Source organism: Triturus cristatus, chromosome 5_2 (assembly GCF_964204655.1).
Source record: "Triturus cristatus chromosome 5_2, aTriCri1.1, whole genome shotgun sequence".
NCBI lineage: Eukaryota > Metazoa > Chordata > Amphibia > Caudata > Salamandridae > Triturus > Triturus cristatus.
Genome location: NC_140588.1, coordinates 337,146,367 through 337,172,684, shown reverse-complemented (window position 1 = coordinate 337,172,684; position 26,318 = coordinate 337,146,367). Strand labels below are relative to the sequence as shown.

The window sequence follows — 26,318 nt, the reverse complement described above, 5'->3', positions numbered from 1 at the left end:
TTGTGTGAATTAATATGCACAACAGACTTCACTAAAGAAAGAAGAAGCTTGCCTATGCGTTTTACTAACAAGTAAATCGAGGGAGATTCTAAAATGGCCGCTAACTGAAAATCTTTAGTACGCATGAGTCTACTGCATCTACGTAGTATGACGTACTTTCGCTTGGAGGGAATTTCTTGCGCTTGCACAGTTGCTAACAAGATGCCTGCTTTGAAACTCACATGCTTGGCATCTGCTTGCTGGAAACTAAAACGCAATATTTTATTAATGCTAACACGGGGAAAGTATTAATAATTTAATGGGGTTAGAATAGAGATAGGTGGTATACAGTGAAACCATTTATTCTTGAAAATAACATCTGTCTTTCTGACTTTGTTATTAGCGCGCTTTTGAGCCTCTCGAGTATGACAGAAGTAAGAATCATGTGACTGAAATATTCCTCTGTGCATGCCCATTGAGAATGAATCCGGAACGATGACTACAACTTGAATACAAGCCAAGGCCACCGAGTGTCCTGGCCTGGGAACCAAGTGGTGAAGAGTTCACCAGGATGGCAGAATCTGTGAAAGCCATTATAAATGTTGCAAAAATAATGGGTGGGAAATAAAGTTTGAATAAAGAATTAAGGGGATGGGTTAATTAACAAAGGCTAACTGAAAAGAGTGATATGTAAGCATGGTGTGATGATCACCTCCCCCTGCCGGTCCAATCAGAGTTAGGAGTTCCATGATATTGAAACATTTATGGGAGGTACATGAATATTGTAGGGTATAATTGAGGTAGTTCTTAAATAGTTAGAGGAGAGTTTGCTGAATGCTGCAGAGCTTGGGATGCTGTCAGAGTGACGAGAGAAGCTGAAGAAGAATCGAATGCAGAGCCACTTTAATTAGAATTAAATTAATTTAGAAGATCGCAGAAGAATCTCGAGGAGGAATAGAGTGTCCGAGAAGGGTGCTACGCATGCGTCGGTGATAGAGAGGTCATCTGTCCTGTCCCGATTCCTGCCCTGAAGCCTTTGGTCGCCAGATCTTTCCTTGGGGACCCTTACCAGCCCCTTGGCCAGGCGGTTGGTTTTCACGCAATACTTGGTAAATATAACAATATGTCTGTTTATGCGCCTATGTTCTTTTTTCTCTATCCTCTCCTTTCAATGCATACTCATTTTATAGTATAATTGAATGTATTTGATAATTGATTTATTGAATCTTCCTTCCTAGGAGGAGACGGAGACTGTTCTGTACTTTGTAAGTGGTTCACATGAAATTATTGTTAGATAAAGATATAAAACACTTCCAGACTCTGTGATCATTTAAAATTTTACAAGTAAGTTGATTTATGTCATTTCACCATCAACTAGTTCAACTAATGGTCCATCGACCAGAGGAAAGAACTTTTTGATCAGTGAAAAGATTAGTTAGGAACCAGAGGTAACTCATCTTGAAATAGTAAAAAATCAAACTTGACCCCAGCGGTTATTGCCGGGTTGTTGTGAATGTGTGTATGGGCCCAGGTGAGTATATGGTGTTGGATTACCTGTTGCTGGTAAACCGCTGGATCAGTTTTCTGGTAGCAGAGCTATGGTTATTGACTAGTGTGGTGATTAGTATGGATTATTGATGTCGATTATTGATTTATGTTTTAACAAAAGAGTTTGCGTTTTGTTTTATGTTGTCCAGAATTCCCAGGAAAATTGAATAGCGGGTGGCGATAGAAACCACACTGCAGTGAGGTTACTCGTCTGTTGGAATAGCACTGAGAAGCTATGCAGGGCTGGCAGTGTTAAATTAGGGACTATTTCGTAATAAAATTGAGAGTGATTGACAGCAGAGAGTTCGCTGTTGAAACTTTGGTCTTATATCACCTAGTAAAGGTAACACCGAAGGAGTAGCAGGTTCTTCCGAGCTTGATTGAGGGGTAAACAGAAAGTTTTACTCGCAGTGTATGAAAAGTAAATGGAAGGTCTTACTCAGAGAAGAGTGAGCGGAAGGTTTTACTTGCAGTTGAAAGAATTAATCTATCCTTTGATTTAGTGGAACAGAGTAGCGAATGTTTTTATGTTGTTACTAAAGGATTTTAATTGAAAGAAAGGTAGAGAAAAAAGTTTCTCGTAATTGCCTTGTAAAGGGAGGGTCAGTCGCCGTAGTAGCACAGACGTCACAGAGAGCCGCGCTGCGATAGGTTAATACAGCGGGTGTGTGACTGACGCGGAATTGTAAAGGAGGGGTCAGTAGTAAGGAGCAGAACTGACGACATCGAAAGGCCACGCTGGTATTGGTCAGCTCAGGAGCGTGAGCCGCAATCGGATTGGGTGATTGGATGAAAGTTGTTTTTAGATTGGTTGGCAAAAATTTGTATGCTTGATTCTCATTTGGATTTTGGTACAAGTCGCCCTGACAAGAAAGCTTGAGGTGTGCAGATTATTGTTTATGTATTCACAGTATAGAATGTATGGTGAAAAGAGAAATGTCACTACTAAAGCAGTGCTTAATTTGTGCCGGTGCTTTCCGGTGCTCAGCACCGGCACATATTTCATAGGGCCGGGGCTATTGTATTTTCCCCTCACTGGGCATTGGGCAGCCCTGCCAAGTAACAAACATTAGGGATTCGACTAATACATTTAGTGCCGGTGTCCGTATCACCGCACTAAAATGTATTAGTCACGCACTTACATATAGCCAAATTGCATGCGCAATGAAGACCTGCGGCCTGCACACAATTGAATAAGAAAAGCGCTGCTGTGCATCTGCATCCATAAATTTGATTTAGCTGCCTCGGAGTTCAAAGGTGAAGGTGATTGCCTCCGGGGATTTGTTGTGGGTCTTTCACACATTGTTTTTGAAATGGCTGGCACCGGATATAAAAGAGAAAATTTGCCTTATTGTTGAGGACCGACATCAGCCTCTAGGTCAAGTGGATTCGGTGCATTCTCACATGGAGGCAGAGACAATCTGCTCTGCGCAGGCTAGGCCCAGCTCACGTGGATTTGGCGCTGCTTTCGGTTTTGCTACACACCAGGCACCCACTCCTGTTGATCGAAGCAGAATGTTTTCATTACAGATTCCTAGCGCAGCCAGCCCCAGCCACAAGAAATTCAAGTAGGGAACATCCATGACCTTCTTGACATGTGCTGCCCTCCCCTGCTCTTGAAGGGTTGCTGGGGGCTATACCAGTCATGACCAATGACTCCACAGACTACAGCTACAATGACCATCCCGAGGCAGCAGGCATTATTTACCCACCACTGTCAGTGACTCCTTGGTAAGTCAAAGATAACTTGGTGTTTAATGTTCCTGCTGCAGAGGGATCAGAGTTTTGTTTAGTGCAAGTTTGAAATCACCAGTAGCACAGGGGGCTAACATGTATGCTTCAAAGAATGTGTATTTTGCATATCACAAAATCGTATTTTATGTGAATAGTTTAGTGGGTTAGTGCTTTTTTAACAGATACCCTTTGGTTACTTGCAATTCATAAATTGCAATCGTAATCCACACACTGGCCTAAAAACGGTTGCTTGTTAGTTTGGGTAGAACTGCATTCTTATCAGTAAAGACAACCCCAATAACTGTGGCAGATTTTAAATCTGGAGTGCTTTTCCAGAGCACTTTTACAATATACTGCCTACCAGTATAGATGACGTGATCCTACACTATGTAATCCTCATTGTTTATTTAACATTTCCTAGGGTGATTCATTGTCTCTGTTCAATGTTTCTGTGGTATGAAGTGCTGTGACACCCTGCACCGGTATGAGCAGCACTATAAAAACAAATGAAATGTTTGTGAGATAGGAACTATGGAGAGATAAGGGGCACAGTAGCACAGTGGTAGTAAGGGAATCCATGGAGAAAGAGGTCATTGGAGGGGTGGGGGGGGGGGGCACCAAAACGTTTGTTGCATTGGGCACCACCTGTGCTAATGCCAGCACTGAAAGAGTGAGTCAGTGAAGTCTGGCACTCTGCTGTTCAACATTGTTAGTCTTGTCTAGTTGGGAAAGTGTTGTACTTCGTCAGTCAATGGAGGAAGTAGGTGGAGCCGGGGGAAATGGGTGTCTCCTCCTAAAAATATTTTGAGCACCTGCACCTAATATTTTACAAATTAAGCACTGTACTAAAGAGAATTAAGAATTCCTTTAAGAAAGATGAGCCTGTATTGACCAGAGAGGGAATTCCTATACCTCCGCCAAAAACGCCTGCTTCATTCATGATGATGGAGACAGGATATCATACGTGTGTATGGATGGAGAATTGGATAGAGTACACGAAAGGTGATGGTGTTCTAGCCTTTCCAGAACATGGTACCTTTAATGGGAGAATTTTGCAGAATTTGTGGATGCAAATGAATGACTTAGATCCCAGACCCGGGATGACACAGTATGAGGCATTAGAAGAATGGGAGACTGAATTATATGAGCGAGAAAAGAAAAGAAGTGGAAGATACATGGGTCATTTCCGTAGGTATTTGAGTCACGTGAGGGTCAGATGAAGCAATGGAGAAAAGCAATGGTGTCAGAAGGATTATATCCAGTGCTGATGGCTGAAGAACAGTCAGGGGGCAAGTGTAAGGAAAGAACTAAACACATGAAAGTGACAAGTTATGGTGAATCAGATGATGAATTTAAGGAGTACATTCCAACTAAAAACACACCTCCTTATCAGGAAGGACCCAGTAGAGTCACTCTAAGTGCACCAGTCCTGGGAACACCCTTAATTCCACAGATTTTACATGATCCAACAGTTAATAGAATACTTCATGACAAAGAAAAGGAAGCATTGAATAGAACCAGAGATGAATTAATACAGAAGATAAATCAAATAAATATAAACCCTGAAGCATTGACAATACCCGCAACTATAGGTCCCGTTGTTCCATTGTATGGAGACAAGGTAAATTGTCCAAAACCACAAGCTGTAACAACTACTTTGAATAATCCTAGAAAATAAATTGTAAACTGATGATCAAGCCAGGTCCAATACGGTTTCAGGGAGGGGATGGGTACAATCGAGCAGGTTTAAAATTTTTCCATGTTACAGGGGAAGTATACCAAGCGAAGGCAGGGAAATTATTTGTGGTATTCGTAGATCTTACCGCTGCTTTCGATTGCGTTGACCACAGTAGGTTATGGAAAATTCTAGAGGACCTAAAGGTTGAGCCCTCATTGGTGCAATTTTTGAGGTAATTATATGCGGGGGCCTCAGCCAAGGTGAGGTATTGACTAAATGGTGAGTGCACCAAGTCATTCCACGTCGAGAGGGGTGTCAGGCAAGGCTGCTACTGGCCCCGTTCCTATATATACCAAGGCTTTGGAAGAGGAACTGGTGGCCAGGGCGAGAGATTCACCGAAAATCAAAAACAAGCAGATTGTCTCCCTTCTTTACGCAGATGATGCGGTGTTAATGGCCAGAACCCAGCTCGGTCTACAGAGGGCCCTTACCACCTACATTGATTTTATGGATAACAGGGGATTGAAACTTAATGTAACGAAAACATTTGTGATGTCATGTGGGAAGGGGAAGAATATATGCAATAGTTTAGCAGCTGGGAACGGCAAAATTGAACCAACCAAAACGTTCTCTTATCTCGGCATTTTATTGGAGTATACAGGTTCCTGGGGACCAGCGGTCAAGAGTAGGACACTTTTGTTTAAGAGGTCGACCGCGGCAGTGATGATTTTTTCTAAAAAAAAAAAATGGGAAAAAGGCCCCCGGGAATACTACTTAAAATATATCAAGCTAAATGCACAAGTATTGCTACATATGGGGCGGGGGTCTGGGGATTTTATGATGTTTCATCAATACAGGTGGTAGAAAATGCTTTTTGAAGGTTTATATTAGCTGTTCCTCAGAGCTCATCTGTTTTTAATTGCCACAGTGAATTGGGGATTCCCCACATCTCTGATGTGATCAAAATACAACCAATTTTACTCTGGCACAGAGTCTGGACCTCTCCCAGCCTAGGGCTGAACTGTGAGATTATTAAAGATTCAATGGGATTGGATCAGGTCAAGAAAATCCCCTGGCTGAATTACATAAGAAAATTGTCAAACGCCCTGAATAGACCAGATTTTTATGTTAAACCAGATACCATGAGCACAATATATAGGAAAGAGCTTAAAGCCCTAAGTTTAAATCATTTTGAGACCCCCAGATGGCAGTGGAAATAAATAAAAACTCTGATCCAGGATCAACTGACCTTGGCCAGTAACTTCATTCAACCCTACCTAGTGTGGTGTATAGGGGAATACGATCGATATATACTGACTAGGTTTAGGTTTGATTGTTTTCATCGTCTGGTTTCATTTCCAGCTATAAATGACTGGTCCAGGAATCTTTGCCGCTGTCTGTGCGATAATCTAGCACCGCAAACTATGCATGTGATCCTTTTTTGTAAATCTTATGCTAAGGAACGTGCCAGATGGATTATGCCTTTTTTAAAGCAGGGAGCGTGGCGGCAATGTCGTCCGGCCTTCCTATTTTTACAATTATTGGATAAGGTGTATTGTATTGGAATCATGACTGGGCTTTTGAAAAGTATACTGAGGAAAAGGAGAAGTATAATTTGTTAGCTTTTAAACTGTAAAATCATGTATCACTGGGAAAGCTGTATATGCAAATGTACCTTTTAATATGTATTTTAAATAATTGTCTTTTGTATTTTCTGCTTTTATGATTTTACCAAGTATTTAAAATCTAATAAAGCAGTTTCTGAATCCGATCAAGCCAGTAAGTGTGATTCAGTAATTTCATTAATGGATCTGCCAATAAGGGAACAGGTAAAGGGAACAGGTAAATGAAACCCCGAAGAGTTACACCCCATAGTTCAAAAGAAGGAAGGTCAGTGACATCCTCAGGAATCAGAAGTGCAACGGCGGTAACTCTGGAAGACCAGGAGAGATGGGCACAGGGAATAGAAAAACAAAGCACACCTCCAAAGATTTTTGACATTTATAAATTAAAAGTGGAATTGGAAGAGATGCTAGCTGGAAATGTGGCAATAGATCGACTAAATGCTTAGAGTGAAGAAGAGTTATTGTTCATATGTAGAAGCATAACTAGAAATGCAAAAATTGACAGAACTTGCCTCTGAAATGGGAATTGAAATAGGGAGATCAAAGGTATTGCAGAAACCTTATAGAGCAGAATTTACTGACAAAGATTTGGAAAATATGAACGTGTCTGGAAGAAAATTTACAAATTAACGAGTTAATGACTATTTTACAAAAATGGGGGGACTTAGACAGGTGGAAAACTAGGTGGACAAAGAAAAAGGAGGAAGCACAGGCAAGTCGGACAGCATCTGAATACTTTTTAAAAGAATCCGGAAAGGCAGAGAGATTGTGCCCGAGGGGGATATGTGCATGTTCTATGGAGTAGACAAGGTATTTTGTCATTTACTAATGATTTTCCCAAGCTGAGGGAAAAAACGGTTGAATGGTACAAGCAGGTTGAAAGGTTTGTGAAGGTTTCAAAGGTTTAGCTGAAAGATTTGGATGGTTTGTTTGACATAGTGGTACCTGCCGATTTATGGACAGAATGTAAAATTACAGTTGATTGGCCTAGTGATGAGTACCCAAGAGATTCAAAAACAGGAGCCCCATCAGACGAAGTAATGAAGAAATATCACCAAGTAATTACTTTCTTGAAAGGGAAAATTCCATCGAAATAAACAGATTGGCTAAAAATGGATGGAACAACCCAAGAACCGAATGAATCTGTACATGCTTATTATGAACGCCTGTTACAGGTGTTTAAACAATATAGCGGATTTGAAAAGATTGGTGATAAGGACATGAGTCATTTTGTGTATCGATTTGTGTCCGGTCTGAAACCAGAAATTAGTCAGATGATTCAACAGCACATGTTGTGCTGGCAGGGAAAGCCTATAGACAACATTAAAATATGCCAAATATTGCGGAGACAACATTGAGGCCAGGCATTAAAAGTTAGGAGAAAATGATGTGGGCACAAGTTACATTGGCAGAGCAACAGGAACTTAAATTAAACAGTCAGACTGATGGTCAATCAAAAGAACAGGGTCAGAGTGATAATGCAGTGAGTGGGCGAAAACCAAGAGGACGATTGAGTAGAGAGGATGCAAAGAAGAAGTTTCCTTGTCATGGGTGCGGAAAGCTTGTACATTGGAAAAACGAGTGTAAGAATATTCAGAATAATAATGGCCCAAATCAAAATTTAAATCCACAGACGCAGAATGAGGTGTTTGTGAATCAACCGCAGCAAGTAGTTAATCAGCAGTATCAGTTGCCACCTGCCCCTATGACAAATTTTGTGAAATCAGACACAGTACAGTGCGGAGGCCGGATTTCAAGGAAGTGGTAAGAAAATTTTTGTAGTTTCACAATATTTTCTGCAGAACAATAACAAAGAAAATAGTTATATGCAATGACGGTGCCTGAGGGGGGAGGAGGAGGAATGCGTACTTGGCGCATCCATGCCGGTAGATCAGTCAGGTCCATTTATTGAAGGGAAAGTAGAAGGCAATGATATCACTTTCCTTTTGGATATTGGTGCTACCCGTTCTGCTGTGAGAACAGCAGACATCCCAAGCCTGCCCCTCTCGGGAGAAACGATCCAAGTAGTTGGAGTCTCAAACCAGCAGATTAGAACCCCACTCACAAAGCCTATGGAGGTGCAAATTGGAACATTTAAAGATATGCATAAATTCGTAGTTTGTGATTCTAGTCCAGTGACTTTATTAGGCAGAGATCTTCTATGCAACATGAATTGCACAAATTATTGCACACCGGATGGTGTTGCTATTCAGACCCCAGACGAAGATATGATATACAAAATAATGCTAGCTAAGCAAGGCACAGAAATTGATGCGATGTATTCTCTAATGACAAACAATGACTTACCAGAAGAATTAAAAACAACTGTGAATCCAGAAGTGTGGGATTTTACTGGAAAAGAAATGGGTCTAATGGCAGATGCAGATCCAGTGAAAGGAAGGTGCAGTTTACCCTAACACCCGACAATAGAAAATGAGTCCAGAAGTTAAAGCAGGAGTAGCTACTGAAAGTGACCGAATGGTTAAACAAGGCATTTCAAAAGAAATAATGAGCAGTCCTTGCAATTCTCCTATAATAGGACTTAAAAAGCCTAGTGGAAAATATCGGATAGTACAGGATCTAAGAAAGATTCATAAGATTGTAGTACCATGTTGTCCTGTAGTACCAAATCCAGCAGTAATTCTATATCAGATACCCTGGATGGTTTACTGTAATTGATTTATGCCAGGCCTTTTTCTCAATTCCTTTACGCCCCGACAGCCAGTATATCTTTTCCTTTAAATTTGAGTATTACATTTATGTATGGAATCAAGTCCCACAAGGGTATACAGAGAGTCCTTCAATTTTCAATAACATTTTGAAAAAGTGTCTAGAAAAGCTAGTTATGCCCCAAAATTCTGTCCTAGTGCAGTATATTGATGATTTGCTTATAGCATCAAAATCAAGAGATGACTGTTACTGATTCAATTGCATTACTAAATCATTTGGCTGATGGAGGACACAAAGTATCTTCAGAAATATTGCAATTTTGCCGAACAGGAGTAAAATATTTAGGTCACCAAATAGCAAGAGGTGTGAGAAAAGTGATCACTGGGAGAATCAGAATAATTAAACAAATGCAATTACCCCAAACTCAGAGAGAGAGATAAGAATGTTTCTTGGAGTTGTGGGATACTGAAGACAGTGGATTGTGGGTTTCACCTTACTGGCAAAGCCATTTATTCTGATGACACAAAAAAGAGTAAAGGATCCAATAGTTTGGGATTATGAAAGTGTTGAAGCATTTGTAAAATTATGAAACTGTTCATGTGAGGCCCCAGCCTTATGTATGCCAGACTATACGAAAGAATTTGCACTATTTTGCTGTGAGAGAGAAGGTTGTGCACTCTCAGTCTTAACACAAAGACATGGATTAAGCAGACGTCAAGTAGCATATTTTTCTCCTACCTTGGATCCTGTGGCTTCAGCATTACCTGGCTGTTTAAAAGCAATAGTTGCTACTTGTATGAGCATAGAACAAAGTGAGTCAATTGTGATGGGACACCCAGTAAAGGTGTATGTTCCACAGTCAGTTGAGATTCTATTAACAAGAACCAGGACACAGCATTTTACCCCTAGTCGGATGACTAAGTATGAAAGAATAATTCTGGGAGCAGAAAATGTGAATGTAATTCGGTGTACCATGGTAAACCCAGCTACACTATTACCAGACCCGAGATGTGAAGAAGTAAGAGATGAGGCAGAACATAATTGCTTAGATGTGACCGAGATGTGCAGTAAGCCCCGCCCTGACATACAGGAAGAGCCTCTGAAGGAGCCTGACCATGAACTATTTGTTGATGGCTCCTGCCTTACGCTTGAGGAAGGTGGATTGAGTGCGGCTTATGCTGTATGCAAACTAACTGGAGTTGTAGAAGCATCTTGTTTACCTGGAGTCAAGTCTGCACAAGTAGCCGAATTGATAGCTTTAATAAAAGCATGCAAAGTTGGGAACAATTGGAAAGTGACCATATTTACTGATAGCCAGTATGGTTACGGAGCTGTGCACGACTTGGGCCATCTTTGGATGCAGAGGGGACTTATGACTTCATCAGGCTCCCCTATACGGAATGGAAAATTTGTAAAAGAATTATTGGAAGCAATACAATTGCCAAAAGAACCAACGGTGGTCAAGTGCGCTGCTCACAAGTCAGGAAATAACTATGTGACAGCCGGTAATAAATATGCTGACCAGGTTGCACAATATTTTGCTAAAACAAGCATGTCAATAAACAGGAAAATGGAAACAAATGGAATCAGCAGCCAGCTTATGTCATTCTCACTTATGGAAACATGGGAGGAGGTGAGACAGTTACAGGATGAAGTGGGAGAGTGTGAAAATGAAAACTGGATAAAGCAGGGTTGTGAAAAGAGGGCAGAAGATTAAGTGTGGGTGTACCATGATGGCAGACCAGTCATGCCATATTGCTTGCTCTCAAAAATGGCGAGAATGTACCAAGGCGACACTCATGTAGGCAGGGATGCAAAGATACGACTATTCAGACAGAATTGGTACAATCCAAGGTTTAGGGTAGTCGCAGACAGCTTATGCCAGAGGTGTTTAATCTGTCAGCAAATAAATCCAGGCAAAAAAACAGTGGTCAGTTGGGGAAGAATTGGAAAAGCAGAGGGATCTTTCATAAGGTTACAGCTAGACTTCATCTCATTACCACCATGTAGGGGAATGAAATTAGTCCTTGTGATAGTGTGTTTGTTCTCAAAGTGGGTGGAAGCATACCCTACAAGGAGAAATGACAGTATAACAGTTGCTAAATTATTGTTGCGGGAACTAGTTCCACGTTTTGGTTTTCCAGTAACTTTGTAATCAGATAGAGGACCTCATTTTAATAATGAAATAATTTGAATAATCTGTGAAGCATTCAACATTGAACAGAAACTGCACTGTGCATACCGCCCAGAGGCTTCTGGAGTGGTAGAACAATTGAATGGCACAATCAAGTCAAGAATGGCCAAGGTGTGTGCATCCACCTCGATGAGTTGGCCAGATGCATTGCCTCTTGTACTGATGGGGCTCAGAAGTATTCCTGACAGAAACACAGGACTGAGTCCCCATGAGATTATCATGGGAAGAGCGATGAGACAAGCATATATACCAGGACATAAATTGCTGAATATATCTGATGATCTGGTATTGGACTATTGCAGAACATTGGCTGACCTAGTGCGTTCTGTCTCTCACCGAGTTGGAGAAGACGCAGTGATCAGGCAGCCGGATCAAGCACATGATTTGAATCCAGGAGATTGGGTGGTAGTAAAGAATCACACTTGAGTCGTGCCTAGTACTAAGGTGGGATGAACCACGGCAAGTCATATTGGTCACCACCACAGCAGTGAATGTGCAGGTTTACCAAACTGGATTCATGCCAGTCATACCAAAAGGGTGCCAGCCCCTGATGAAGAAGGACCAGAACTAACTTCAAACAGTTGGGGCAGCTGAAGGTTGTGCAGTTGAAGAATCTATAGCACAAGATTCAAGGGAGATTGACAGAGGACAACCGAGCACAAGTCGGGAGGATTGGATACCAGTGGTTGACATACCGAAAGTGCTTATCAAAACAAGGAGTAGAAACAGATTAGAGGAGCAGGAGAATAGAGAGGACCAGATAGGTATAGAAGAACACGCTCAGGAAAAAGTGAATCAAGAAAACAGTGACCCTGAGCAGGACCATATAAAGACAGAAGAACATACTCAGGTACACCAGTCAGTCGAAGAACCTGAGCAGGGACAATTAGGTATAGAAGAAAAAGTTCAGGCGACAAATTCAGGAAAAGAGATGCTAGTTCCCAAATCCACCCCAACAGCAATCCAGAGCTTAGTGTGACAAGTCTCTAGAGTGGCTATCTTGGGGGAAGGGGGAAAATGGATAAAATAACAAAAGAGAGAAGAGACTGTTCTGCGGCTTCCTTCAGGAGTCCGTCCAGCAGACTTCTATTGCTGAAGAGGTAACCTGTAGACAAGAGTTATTGTTATCATAAACTTTTAGTCCTAAACCTCTCTTATCTCTTAACCCTATTGCCTTATTTCCTTACCATGCCAATTCCAGAACTCAGCTTCTCTTCTATTTCTTTTATTTCTTTTCTGTGTGTGCCTTTTAATTCCTTAACTATATTCTTCGTCTGCAATTAAAAAGGAAACAGCTAAAACCTAAAGTTTATCTGCCTCATGTGAATCTTTCTCCCTGTGCTTCTTACTTACTTTCCTATTTTTCTTTTACACTCTTCTATGTTTTATCTTCCTTGGTATCTGCCTTAGTTCACAGTTATTTTTTCTTTTTGCACACCTGCAATATATTTACATTTATCTGTTAAGAACTTTTGCTCTCTTTTAACTTGGTATTATTTATTTTAATTTGGTATTCTACTTACTGAGTTTGGGGTCTTTTCCTATTTGTAATTATTCATCTGTGTATTTAGTGTTTTCTCTTCTTATTCTTTTCGTGGTGGTATTTTACTCTCTGTTCTTAAGCTACTGTCCGACGACTTATTTCTGTGGTAAGTATTGTTTTATCTTATTCTAATTATTTGTAGTTGCTCAAGCGTTCTAACATCTAATGCAATTCTCGCTTCGTTTTTTCAGGACTTGCCGTTACAACTCGTGACCTCTGTGCGGAAATACTGAAAAGCCACTTCCTCACAGTAAGTTCTATAACTCTATAGCTATCAGTAATTTACTTCAGTTCTCTGACGTGACAAATATACACTTGTTAACTTAGCTTCGTTTTCTTTTTCTGTCTTCAGATGCTCCTGTAGACGCTGCTTCCTCTCCCTGACGACTCGGTACGAAATCTTCACAAAACTGAGACTTGCTGTTCTCCTCAAACATCACTCAACTTCATTGAACTCGGCTTACTAACTCGTATCTACAGCCTTCCGAATGCCCTTCAGTCTTGATTATGAAAAGCCTTCAAACCAACACTAAAACTCTTTTTGTTAGCGCGCTCTGAAGTGCGCTCCTGACTCTCTAGAATTCTTGGTGAAGTGCACAGTTCCTAAGCAGCGCGAGCCTCACCTAGGATTCCAGCGCGTTCTCTGCCAAACACTAGAACGCTAACCGCTACTCGGTTCTGGTGGCCTTTTCCGGCGCCATTTCCGAGTCAGCTCCACCCATGTACCTTCCATAGCTCGGGGTGTACAAACTTTGAGTCTTCGATGCGCAATTAAACCCATCTGTAATCTTGGAGTCCTGACAGTACCCTCCAACAAGGAAGGTTCTCTCCTCTGGGGTTTAGTTGGAGTTCGTAGGTGAAAGGCCTTAACTAATCTTGGAGCATGGACATCTTCATCTCGTTCCCAAGATCTTTCCTCGGGCCCATAACCCTTACAGTCCACCAAATAGTATAACTTCCCTTTTTGCAGTTTGGAGTCTAGAATTTCCTGGACTTCAAATTCTGTACCAGTCTCTAGCTGAAGAGGCCTTGGAGGCAGGTTTTTTCGTAGGTTTTCTGGAGCCTTCTTCAACAGGGATATGTGGAAAACTGGGTGTATTTTCAACCTTGGTGGCAATTGAATTCGGTAAGTCACCGGATTTATTTTCTCCTCTACCAGATATGGACCAATAAATCTCGGTTGAAACTTCCGATTACCTTTTAGTCTCAAATTCTTAGTACTTAACCAAACCCTGTCTCCTATTTCCAATGAGGGGCCTACTCGTCTCTTTCTGTCTGCGTAACTCTTATATTTTTCTTTAGCTAGTTCAAGATTTTCAATTGCCCTCTTATGTACCTGATCTAACTGTGTTACGATCTCCTTCACCGCCGGAACTGAGATCTCGGTTTGCCTGAGGGTTGAGTTGGGATGTCTTCCATAATTCATAAAGAAGGGGGAATACCCAGTGGAAACATTCTTTGCATTATTATGGGCGAACTCTGCAGCCCACAAATGGTCCGACCAATTTCCTTCTTGTTTCAAAAGAAACAATCTCAAATACTGTTCAAGTTCTTGATTCACCCTCTCGGTTTGACCGTCAGTTTCTGGGTGGTAACTGGTGGAAAAACGGACTTATGTACCCAACCCTTCCATGAAAGATTTCCAAAAGTGGGAAATGAACTGTGGACCCCTATCTGTGATTACTATTTTAGGGAAACCATGTATTTTCACTATTTGAGCACTAAAATGAGTCGCCAACTGCTTAGCTGTTGGCACTCCCTTTAAAGCTGTAAAACGAGCCATTTTAGAAAGGGAATCTACCACTACTAAGATGGTATTGTAGCCCTGACTAAGGGGTAAGTCAGTAATGAGGTCTAATGTAACAGTGTGCCAAGGATAAGGTGGAGTGGGTAAGGGCATAAGTAAACCTTTTGGGGCCTGCCTTTCGGATTTTCCCTGAGCACAAATCTCGCAAGTCTTAACATATTGCTCAATACTCTTCGACATTTCAGGCCACCAGTAGTGTCGCTGGATCAGTTCTCTGGTCTTTGCCTCTCCCTTATGTCCTGCCAACTTTGCATCGTGGCATTCCTTGATAATCTGTTGCTGCAACTCTTTAGTGGGAATATACAGAGCTCCTTGGAAGTAGGGCAACTGATTACGAACTTCTCTTCCTTCCTTCTTCGCCCACTCTTTCAATGTCTTTTCATCCATTGCGTCAGAGATACCATGTTCAGGATCAACTGAAGTGATTGCTCCAATAATCTTTTCACTTGGGATAATGGATTGATTTCCTAGAGGTGTCTTTTGATTTTCTGTGTCTATCCTAGACAAGGCATCTGCTTTTCCGTTCTGGGCCCCTGGTCGATAAGTAATGACGAAATCGTAATCAGCAAAGTATAGCGACCATCGCAATTGTCTTGGTGTTAAGGTTCTGGCTGTTTTTAGAAATTTTTAATTTCTATGGTCTGTGTATACAGTGACTTGATGCTGTGCCCCCATTAAATGATGTCTCCAATCTTTGAATGCGTCTTTTATGGCCAATAGCTCCTTCTCTGTGATTGTATAGTTTATTTCTGCCGGAGTTAATTTTCTTGACCTATAGGCGACTGGATGCAGCTGCCCCGTTTGCTTGCTTCGTTGGGACAAAATTCCTCCCATCGCCTGATCTGAGGCATCGGTCTCCACATAAAATGGTTCAGTCGGATCTGCATGTTGTAGGATTGGGGCTGATGTAAAACTTTCCTTTAGGGATCGGAAGGCTTCTTCAGCTTCAGTTGTCCATTCAAACTTGACCCCTTTTTTCAATAGACGGGTGAGTGGTAAAATCTTATGCGAAAATTCTCCAATGAATCTCCGGTAAAAATTGGCAAAACCAATAAAGCTTTGTACTTCTTTGACGCTCTCGGGGGACTTCCAATTTATCACCGCTTCGATCTTTTTGCGGTCCATAAGAATGCCCGTTGGTGAAATTACAAAACCCAAAAATTCAACCTGAGAGACACTGAAAGCACACTTCTCTAGCTTTACAAACAGTCTGTTTTCTCTCAACTTCTGTAACACCCTTCTAACCTGATCCTGATGTTCTTCCTTGTTCTCAGAGTAAATAAGGATGTCATCAATGTACACCAGTGCACACTGGTCGATGAATTCCTTCAATACGTCGTTAATGAAGTGTTGAAAGGCTGCTGGAGCGTTACATAGCCCATAGGGCATAACCTGATATTCAAATAGGCCGAACCTCGTTCTGAAGGCTGTCTTCCACTCATCGCCCTCCTTCATTCTCACCAGATGATACGCTCCCCTCAGATCCAACTTCGTGTAAATTGTTGCTCCTTTCACTTGATCTAGCAAAACAGATATTAGCGGCAATGGATAACGGTTCTTTTTCCGTAAGAACATACACACGGCTGCAAGGTAGATTTGAACCGGGTTCTATCTCAATTTTACAATCATAAGGTCTGTGGGGTGGTAATTGTTCTGCTTCCACTTCATTGAATACGTCTTCAAAATCTCGATATTCCTCTGGTATGTCTTGTACATGGATTACACAAATTGATCCTCCCGTCTGACACAACGAATGTGCAGGATTCACCTCTTGCTCCTTCAGCTGACCTCTAAAACAATTTCCCAAACAATAATCTGATTCCATCTTAATGGCTCGGGTACTCCAGTTGATTGTTGGATTATGTTCAGTAAGCCAGGGAAGCCCAAGGATCAATTGGAATTGGGGGGCATCGATCAAGTTAAACTGGATCTTCTCCTCATGTCCGTCATTCGAGATCAGATGAATTAATTCTGTGTGACTGATTATTGGACCGGAGGACAGATTGGTTCCATCCACAGCCCTAACGGGCTCAGCTTTTAACTTTTTGATGGCTTCGATTCCCACCTTGCTTGCAAACCTTAGATCGCAAAAGTTTCCGGTGGCTCCTGAGTCGATCATCACTGAGACTTCCCTCAGTGTCACGTGTCGGAATCTGATTTCCATTGATAAAATTAGATGTGGCGCTGCAGACTGTAGAGTATTGGCAACCCCACGTTCTTAACATAACTTCCTAATTTTGGGAGGTTGGGGACTAAAAGGGGGGGGGAAACTGATTCAGTATTTCCTGGAGTTTACTACGTGTGTGGGAATAAAGCTTATTATAAGCTGCCTGCACGGTGGTACGGGAGTTGCTATTTCGGAATAGTATTTCCGAAAATCTATCATGTGAAGAGAATGACAGGAAGCAATGAAAATACTAATGAACTAACACGAAGAAAGAGAGCTAGTTTTTCAGAAATAATAGGTGATATATTTAGTGCATTGATACCTTCAGTGGGAGTTGTTCTAAATTCACATAGAATCTGTCAGTAGTCAACAGTAGTTGATAGTCTTTCAACTGATACTGCTGGAAGTTTCTTGAAGATTATTACAGAAATAGTTGCAATGAGATCTATGGTTTTTCAGCATCGACTTGCGCTTGACATATTATTAGCTAAAGAGGGCGGAGTCTGTAAAATGTTAAAAGTGCAACATTGTTGCACTTACATACTGGATAAAAGTACAGAAATTAAAGGATATATCAAGAATATTACAAAAATTCACGAATAATTTAAACCACTGGAGGTTGACAGTGTATGGGAAAGACTAACAAAAAGCATTTCTTCAGCAGGAACTTGGTTTACTAATATAGGGATAAGTTTCCTTGGACAAATAGTATTTCCCTTAGTAGGTATAACAATAATAGTTTTATCGATATTAATATGGTGTAAGTATTGCATAAATAAATTGTGAAGAAGGAGATATGAAATAAATGGAAAGGGAACCAAAAGAAAGTATGAAGAGATACAATTAGAAGAAATGAAGGAAAAACTATACGACAGGATGAGAGAAATAAAGAATAAAGATAAAGGCAAAAAGTGAAGAAGGAAAAGAGAGTTAAATATGCTAAAGATGGCATCTGATTAGGAATGGGTAATTTTGTGATGGCTTTAGATTGCCATCAGAGAGGGGATTGATGGAGCAAGGACTCATAGAAAAGAAACTTGCTCGGACGCAATCCTCTCACGTAACTTCTAAACCCGTATTAACCTTGTATTGTGTGAAGTAATATGCACAACAGACTACACTAAAGAAAGAAGAAACGTGCCTATGTGTTTTACTAACGAGTAACTCGAGTGAGATTCTAAAATGGCCGCTGACTGAAAATCTTTAGTACGCATGCGTCTACTGCATCTACGTAGTATGACACGCTTTCGCTTGGAGGGAATTTCTTGGGCTTGCGCAGTCGCTAACAAGATGCCTGCTTTGAAACTCACATGCTTGGCATCTGCTTGCTGGAAACTAAAACGAGATATTTTATTAATGCTAACACGGGGAAAGTATTAATAAGTTAATGGGGTTAGAATAGAGATAGGTGGTATACAGTGAAACCATTTATTCTTGAAAATAACATCTGTCTTTCTGCTTTGTTATTAGTGCGCTTTTGGGCCTCTCGAGTATGACAGAAGTAAGCAGAATCAGGTGACTGAAATATTCCTCTGCGCATGCCTATTGAGAATGAATCCGGAACGATGACTACAACTTGAATACAAGCCAAGGCCACCGAGTGTCCTGGCCTGGGAACCAAGTGGTGAAGAGTTCACCAGGATGGCAGAATCTGTGAAAGCTATTATAAATGTTGCAAAAATAATGTGCATGTGTGTGGGAAATAAAGTTTGAATAAAGAATTAAGGGGATGGGTTAATTAACAAAGGGCTAACTGAAAAGAGTGATTTGTAAGCATGGTGTGATGATCACCTCCCCTTGCCGGTCCAATCAGTTAGGAGTTTCATGATATTGAAACATTTTTGGGAGGTACATGAATATTGTAGGGTATAATTGAGGTAGTTCTTAGATAGTTAGTTACAGGAGAGTTTGCTGAATGCTGCAGAGCTCGGGATGCTGTTGGAGTGACGTGAGAAGCTGAATTAGAATCGAATGCAGAGCCACTTTAATTAGAATTAATTTAATTTAGAAGATCACAGAAGAATCTCGAGGAGGAAGAGCGTGTCAGAGAGGGGTGCTACGCATGCATCAGTGATCGATGCACCGGACAGCCACACAGCACACAAGGACGCCACCCGCAGACATCACCACCTCATCAGACTAGCCAAGAGATCTTCCTTCAAAACACACCTAGATAACAACGCACACGACAGCAAAGAGCTCTTCAGCATTGTGAAGGAACTCTCCAACCCCAGCGCAAACGCCATCCCACCATCACAAGAACTGTGCGACTCGCTGGCCAAATTCTTCCACCGCAAGATCACTGACATCCACGACAGCTTCAACACCAAGTCTACCCAGACCACGCCAGACCACGCCAGACCCCACCCCCCTGCAAACACCACCCACACCAACCGCCTGACCTCCTGGACCAACGTCGACGATGACGAGACACGCAAGGTCATAAACTCCATCCACTCAGGCTCACCATCAGACCCCTGCCCATACCACGTATTTAACAAAGCAGACGCAGCCATCGCACCCCAACTACGGAAGTTCATCAACATCTCCTTCGAGACAGCTACATTCCCGGAAAGCTGGAAGCACGCCGACATCAGCGCCCTCCTCAAAAAGCCCAAAGAGGACCCCAAGGATCTCAAGAACTTCCGGCCTATCTCCCTGCTCCCGTTCAAGGAAATCGTCAACACGCAACTGGCCCGCCACCTCGAGGACAACAACATCTTAGACCGATCCCAGTCCGGATTCAGACGAAACCACAGCACCGTGACAGCCCTCATCGCCGCCACAGATGACATCAGGCGCCAACTAGACAACGGCGATGCATCAACCCTTATCCTCCTGGACCCGTCAGCCGCCTTCGTCACGGTCTGCCACCGCACACTAAAGACTCGCATCCATGAAGCCGGAATCCAAGAGAAGGCCCTCGACTGGGCCCCGTCCTTCCTCTCCGGCAGAACCCAGAGCGTCCGCCTCCCACCCTTCCGTTCCGAAGCCATCGACATCATCTGCAGAGTACCCCAGGGCTCAGCCCTCAGCTCGACACTGTTCAACATCTACATGGCCCCCCTCGCACAAGTGGCCCGCCAACACGACCTCAACATCATCTCCTACGCCAACGACACCCAGCTCATCCTCTCCCTCACCAAGGACCCACTCACTGTCAAAACCAACCTCCACGAGGGAATGAAGGCCATCGCAGATTGGATGAGGAGCAGCCGCCTAAAGCTGAACTCGGACAAGACGGAGGTCCTCATCCTCGGACCCACCCCCTCCGCCTGGGATGACTCCAGGTGGCCGACCACACTGGGACCGGCACCGACACCCACGCAACCTAGGATTCATCCTCGACTCCTCCCTCTCCATGTCAAAACAGGTCAACGCCGTCTCCTCCTCCTGCTACAACACCCTCCGCATGCTCCGCAGGATCTACAAGTGGATCCCCACCTAAACAAGAAGAACTGTGACCCAGGCCCTCATCAGCAGCAGGCTGGACTACGGCAACGCACTCTATGCAGGCATCCCGGCCAAACACCTGCAACGACTACAACGCATCCAAAACGCCTACGCCCGACTGATCCTCAACATCCCCCGCCGCTGCCACATCACTCCCCACCTGAGACCTACACTGGCTCCCCGTCGACGAGAGCATCACCTTCAAGCTCCTCACCCACGCTCACAAAGCACTCCACAACACCGGACCAGCCTACGTCAACAGCAGACTCAGCTTCTACACCCCTACCCGCCAGCTCCGCTCCACCAGCCTCGCCCTCGCCGCTGTCCCCCGCATCCAACGAGCAACCTCCGGCGGCAGCGCCTTCTCCTTTCTCGCCGCCAAGACCTGGAACACCCTCCCTACCCACCTGCGGCAGACCCATGACCTGCTCGCCTTCAGAAGACACCTCAAGACCTGGCTCTTCGAGCAGTAGCGGCACCCCCTCCCCTCAGCGCCTTGAGACCCTCACAGGTATTGCGCTTTTTAAGTAGATTGATTGATCTGTCCTGATTCCTGTCCTGAAGCCTTTGGTCACCAGATCTTTCCTTGGGGACCCTTACCAGCCCCTTGGCCAGGGGGTTGGTTTTCACACCATACTTGGTAAATATAACTATATGTCTGTTTATGTGCCTATGTTCTTTTCTCTCTATCCTCTCCTTTCCATGCATAGTCATTTCATGGTATAATTGAATGTATTTGATAATTGATTTATTGAATCTTCCTTTCTATGAGGGGACGGAGACTGTTCTGTACTTTGTAAGTGGTTCACATGAAATTATTCTTAGATAAAGATTTTAAACACTTCCAGACTCTGTGATCATTTAAAATTTTACAAGTAAGTTGATTTATGTCATTTCACCATCAACTAGTTCAACTAATGGTCCATCAACCAGAGGAAAGAACTTTTTGATCAGTGAAAAGATTAGTTAAGAACCAGAGGTAACTAATCTTGAAATGGTAAGAAATCAAACTTGACCCCAGTGGTTATTGCCAAGTTGTTGTGAATGTGTGTATGGGCCCAGGTGAGTATATGGTGTTGGATTACCTGTTGCTGGTAAGCCGCTCGCTCAAGGGGAAGACATAGCCATGGTTGAATTTCTTTCAATGGTACAGATGTAACTGAGCCAGAACTCACTTTGGAGACCCAATGTATCTAAAACGCAAGGACTTTAGTCCCTGGATTTACCAGCCACTTCCAAGATTAACTAGTGGCTGGGGAATCCACTGCACTCACTGGCATCAGCAATTCCGGCTAGAGCTTGACAGTAAAATTCAGTGTCTACAGACTGTAGACTAAAAAGATAATTAAAATGTTTCCGGTGACCTTCCTTAGTCAACGGAACTGAACTCGGGTCAGGGTTGTGAAAGTAAACCTACCCTGGGTCCTTCTGGTGAAAGAGTTAAGGGATAAAAGCATAAGTCAGATATGGAGTTGATAGGGGTTATGCAGGTTAACCAGCTCTTTTGAAGAAACACAATAAGGCATCACAATAACCCAGATGCTGCTCTTCTACTGTCCAACTGTACTGCAGGATTCGTGTGGCTCTTGAGGAATCTCAGTACCATGAGATGTTCTCCATGAAGATTCTCCAGTCAACTTTCCCTCTCTGTAGCTTCCTTGTACCAGGTAGGCTTCTCCTGGCAAATGCGGAGCAACACCTTTTTATTCAAGCAAAAACATTCGCTTAATCTTGGAGCAGGGCATCTTTCCATTGTAGCCCAGATTGTGATTTGCCGACAGACTTCCAAAGAGATTGATGTTTCGCTTTACGATTTTTATTGCTCATCTATTTAGTTGGTTTGTAATAGTTTATCAAATGCATTCAATATATTGAAATAAAACACATATTAAAAAAAAAAAGAAAATTGGTGATCCCTAACTGAGTAATAAAATAGCATCAAGATGACGATAAAATGTGTACTTCAGAAGTAAGCAAGCAACAGTTACACATGTAAAAGGACCTTATCTCGCCTTATAAACTCAAATACATGGGTCTTCATGCAAATGCTTGGCTATTATCAAAGTAAAAAGGTGTAAAAAAAATAAAATAAAGTTGGACGAGATCCAGTTTTTGAAAGTATCTGCAACCTCAAACATTACCGTATCACTTATATAGCAAATACTGCTTAAAGTTTTCCACCTTACTCAGTTTCACAGATGAAGAACAAAACAGATATAAAGGAAATGGCTTGTGTCTCGAACACCGCATAGAGGCTCAATATCCAACAGAATCAACATATTAATAAAACTTACCTACCATTTGGAAATTTGAACACTGACTCTAGACTTACTTTGTCTATTTTTTATGGAAGCCAATTCTTCTTGCACAGTCTGGTCGGTAGATCTGGCGAAGGCTTCTGCTGTTGCACAGTACCCATGATGAACTAAATATGACGAAACCATCCTAATAAACACAAAATTGATTATTAAGTGGCAACACTTACACAATAGAAATATAACATTTTTATCACAGTAAAATATAGAAAAAAAGATGCAATTGAGAAGGCATACGATGACTGGCTTCCAGAGACTTATAGGGGCAGGGCTGGAGACTCCGATAACTCGACATTCCCGTCGTATTTGACAAATTAGACCACGGTGATTTGCAGAGTGCATGCCGATTTTCTCACCATTCATGCTTATGGCTTTGGTAAAAAGTGCAATTGTTTTCTAATTTGTATCTCTGTGTTTTTATTTGACTTTCAGGGCACTTTTCTTACTTTGAGATAGGGCTTGCGAGTGTGAATGCATTTCATTTGCTTTCCGACTACTTTTGCATTGCTTGAAAGTGTACGGAGATGCCCTGCTCTTTGTCTATCACGTGGCTTGGAAGTAGTCTGGTTTGTCTTCGGGGAGACGGCAGAGCCTCGTTTGGGGAAAGTGCAGCAGCCAGAGACGCCTAGAAATAGCTACTATGCTCAACAATTCTGTTGTAGCAGAGCATTGCCAGCTGGGCGGCTTACATTCAGACTGAGGCTGCAGCAACCAGAGCAATTACAGTCTCATGTACTAGCTTAAGGCTGCAGTTGGTTACTTTCCCACTAAATGGTCCTTGATTCGATAAGGGGCCATACTATGATAAAACAATAATCGAGTGATCGACAGCTTGTCTTTCGAACCTGTAAACGGTCAGTGTTTTCGGGGAGTTTCCATGCCACCATTTTTCTATCATTTATTAGAATCCCATCCTTCTTGGAAATTGTCCCGCTATTTTTAAAGAGAAGGCGGATGAAACCACTGCGCCTTGTGCGCGACCACAGTTGACAAGGGCATGCTCAACATTGATTGAGACAACAATGATAATTTCCAGTTCTCCAACTACTCAACATATAGATGGAGGAAGTAAGTAAAGACTGACGTCAGCAGGTACCAGGCAAGCTCTGCTGGTTTATTTGCAGGGCTGCAATTTCACAGATATGCTGGCAGTTAGGTAATATAACACGAAGTTACAGCCCACCATAATCTAAACATCTCTGATGGGGACAGAGGGGAACAAAAGAAAAATGTAAAAAAGAAAAAATATTTTCTGTGAATACCATGCTACATTATGAGGCAGATGTACACAGCATGCATGGAAATTGGAAAGGACCTTTCTTCAAAAGAGTGTACCAAGGAATACAGAGCAGAGAAAGAAGTCCCTTTGTTTCTTACTCAGATCAGAAAAAAGCGATCTACAAATGTTCTTAGGTAAAAAAATATCACCAGGTAGTAGCCAATGTTGTCAAATGATGCACAAATGGTGGCAATATCTAGATACTAGACAATGGCACTTGTGCTGCAAACTGCCAAGGAATGCCTGCCACCGCACCTCTGTTTTGAATGCCTTTTTTAACGGGGTGAATTCTTGGGTGATAACACTGGAGAGCTGCGTGGAGAAATTAAATCTTCTGAAAGAAAATAATTTCCTAGTGATTTGTTCTTAAGGCTGTGTTTAAATCAATGTTCACAACTTCTAGCCACTCGTATGTTAATATAATCAGAGATAGTAATACACCTCTAAAACACATGTAGGAGAAGATTTTTTTAAAAGGTAAAAAAAAAAAAAAAAAAAAAAAAAAGAATCGTGAAACTTTCTTTAGATTTCCTTTAATTTTGGTTACTCTAAATGACAGCGAAGAGGAGCAGACGGGGTTAATGAAATTACATACATGGTGTCTCAGTATAGACTCTGTATGAAGTCATTACCTCTAGTCCAAACTTCTGGAATGTTTGGTATGTAGTCCCTGAATACCCTGGGGCAAGCAGTTCCTCTTAACGCTAGTGAAAATTGTGGCAAATTCTAATCTGACAGCTAATTTATACGCAATAACCCTTAAAGTAACCATTAAAATAACCCCGAAACTCGTGCATTTTGAAAAGATATTTTTTAGCTAAAACCCACTTTCCCTGTCATATTGTAGCCTTCCAGCACACCTAAAAACAAGCCAGACTCACTTTTGTATCATTGTCTGCCATTCGCCTTCACGATCCCCCAGAGGAAATCTGTCAATCTGGGCCTGGATTTTGGTTCTCCATTCTCGCATGTAGTCTTCAATGTCAAATACAAATGGATGTTGCCCGAAGTTTGCATCTACCACTTCACCTGGTGTCTGAAGCCCCACGGTGGGATACAGATTTGGCTGCAAGAAAGATGGGATGTTGGTTACTAGCTGTCAGCAATAGGATTACAAAACTACAGTAAGGAATTATAGACAAGCATTTGCAATGTAATAGGTCTAGCAAATACGAAATTTCGAGCTATATGTTAAAAATGTTAATGTTAATAATGACTTGTTAAACGCACGTACACCGGGTGGTTTCATGGCGCTGCAACAGGTTCTGTAAGCTACCAGTGGACACAATTATAGGCTTGTGCAAATACCCACGTTTTAAGGGACTTCCTGAATTGCAAAAGGTCAGAGCTACTGGCTTTGGCCCCAGCCCTACCGGCCTGTCGACCTTCGAACCTGCTCCTGCACTAAACCGGCATCTCTTGTGGCCAGCAACCTCACAAACCCCGGAGGACCTGGCTACCTTTTGGCTCTAAGCCCCTGGGACTCCCATGAGTAGAGGCTCTACTCAAAATCTACTTCTAATCCCTGGCAGCAGGCCGGAACCGCGAACCCAGCACACTCTACACCCGCCAAGCCTGGCCTGTGCCGGAGTGAACAAAGACCACGAGGACGACACCACGGCGACTGTGACCCCGAGTCCGGCACCCAAGGACCTCCCTCGACACTCCTGAAGAAGCCTGCAGCCTCAGAACCAGGTGCCCCCTCCCCCCCCACCGCAATCAATAGAGGGTAATATTTCCCGACACCAAAAGGCACCCCTGCACCCGGCGCCCCACGGCCCCCTGTACCCAATCCCGGGGTACCTTCCTATCCTCCAACTACCCAACTTACCTCTCGAAGTGGTGGTGGCACCTGAAGAATCTTGGTCCCCGAGCTTGCAGTCTTTTTCTAAACCGGAGCTTTCCCATTGAAATCAATTGAGTGCCCGAAGGCACAAAAGCACCCTGCACCCAGCCGCCCGAGTGGCCCTGGCAGCGCAACCTCTACACCTATCTACTTCCCCACTTGCCCTGAGTAAGTGACCAGGAGCCCAGCTCCCACAGCCGTGTGGCCTGCCAGTCAGCAGCCACCAATCAAGGCCCCCTACCTCTCATAGGATAACATTGGGCCTAACTCTCTCTGCACCCGGCCGCACTTGTGCCGCTGAGGGTGAACCAACTGTACCTACCTGACCCTGGGAGACCCCTGAGTCTATGCCCAGAATCTTAACTCTGCCAGTCCAGTACTTACCTTTAAACCGATAACTCAATTTTCTCCATAGGGTAACATTGACTGGTTTTTCCTGAAATTTCTTCTAAGTGTGGACTTTTCAAAACCTAAAATATT

At 42.7% G+C, this 26,318-nt stretch overlaps 1 protein-coding gene across 3 annotated transcripts in view; it reads right to left on the bottom strand.

The window, feature by feature from the left end:
- Positions 1 to 26,318, bottom strand: part of RANBP9 (RAN binding protein 9) — a 635,256-nt gene that overhangs the window by 109,364 nt on the left and 499,574 nt on the right. For all 3 annotated transcript variants that reach the window (XM_085607104.1, XM_085607103.1, XM_085607102.1), the window contains 2 exons: positions 24,874 to 25,058; positions 22,731 to 22,843 (listed from right to left, as the gene is read on the bottom strand). In XM_085607104.1, coding sequence (XP_085463230.1) covers positions 22,731 to 22,843; positions 24,874 to 25,058 — 298 coding nt within the window. The remainder of the gene's footprint in view (positions 1 to 22,730; positions 22,844 to 24,873; positions 25,059 to 26,318) is intronic.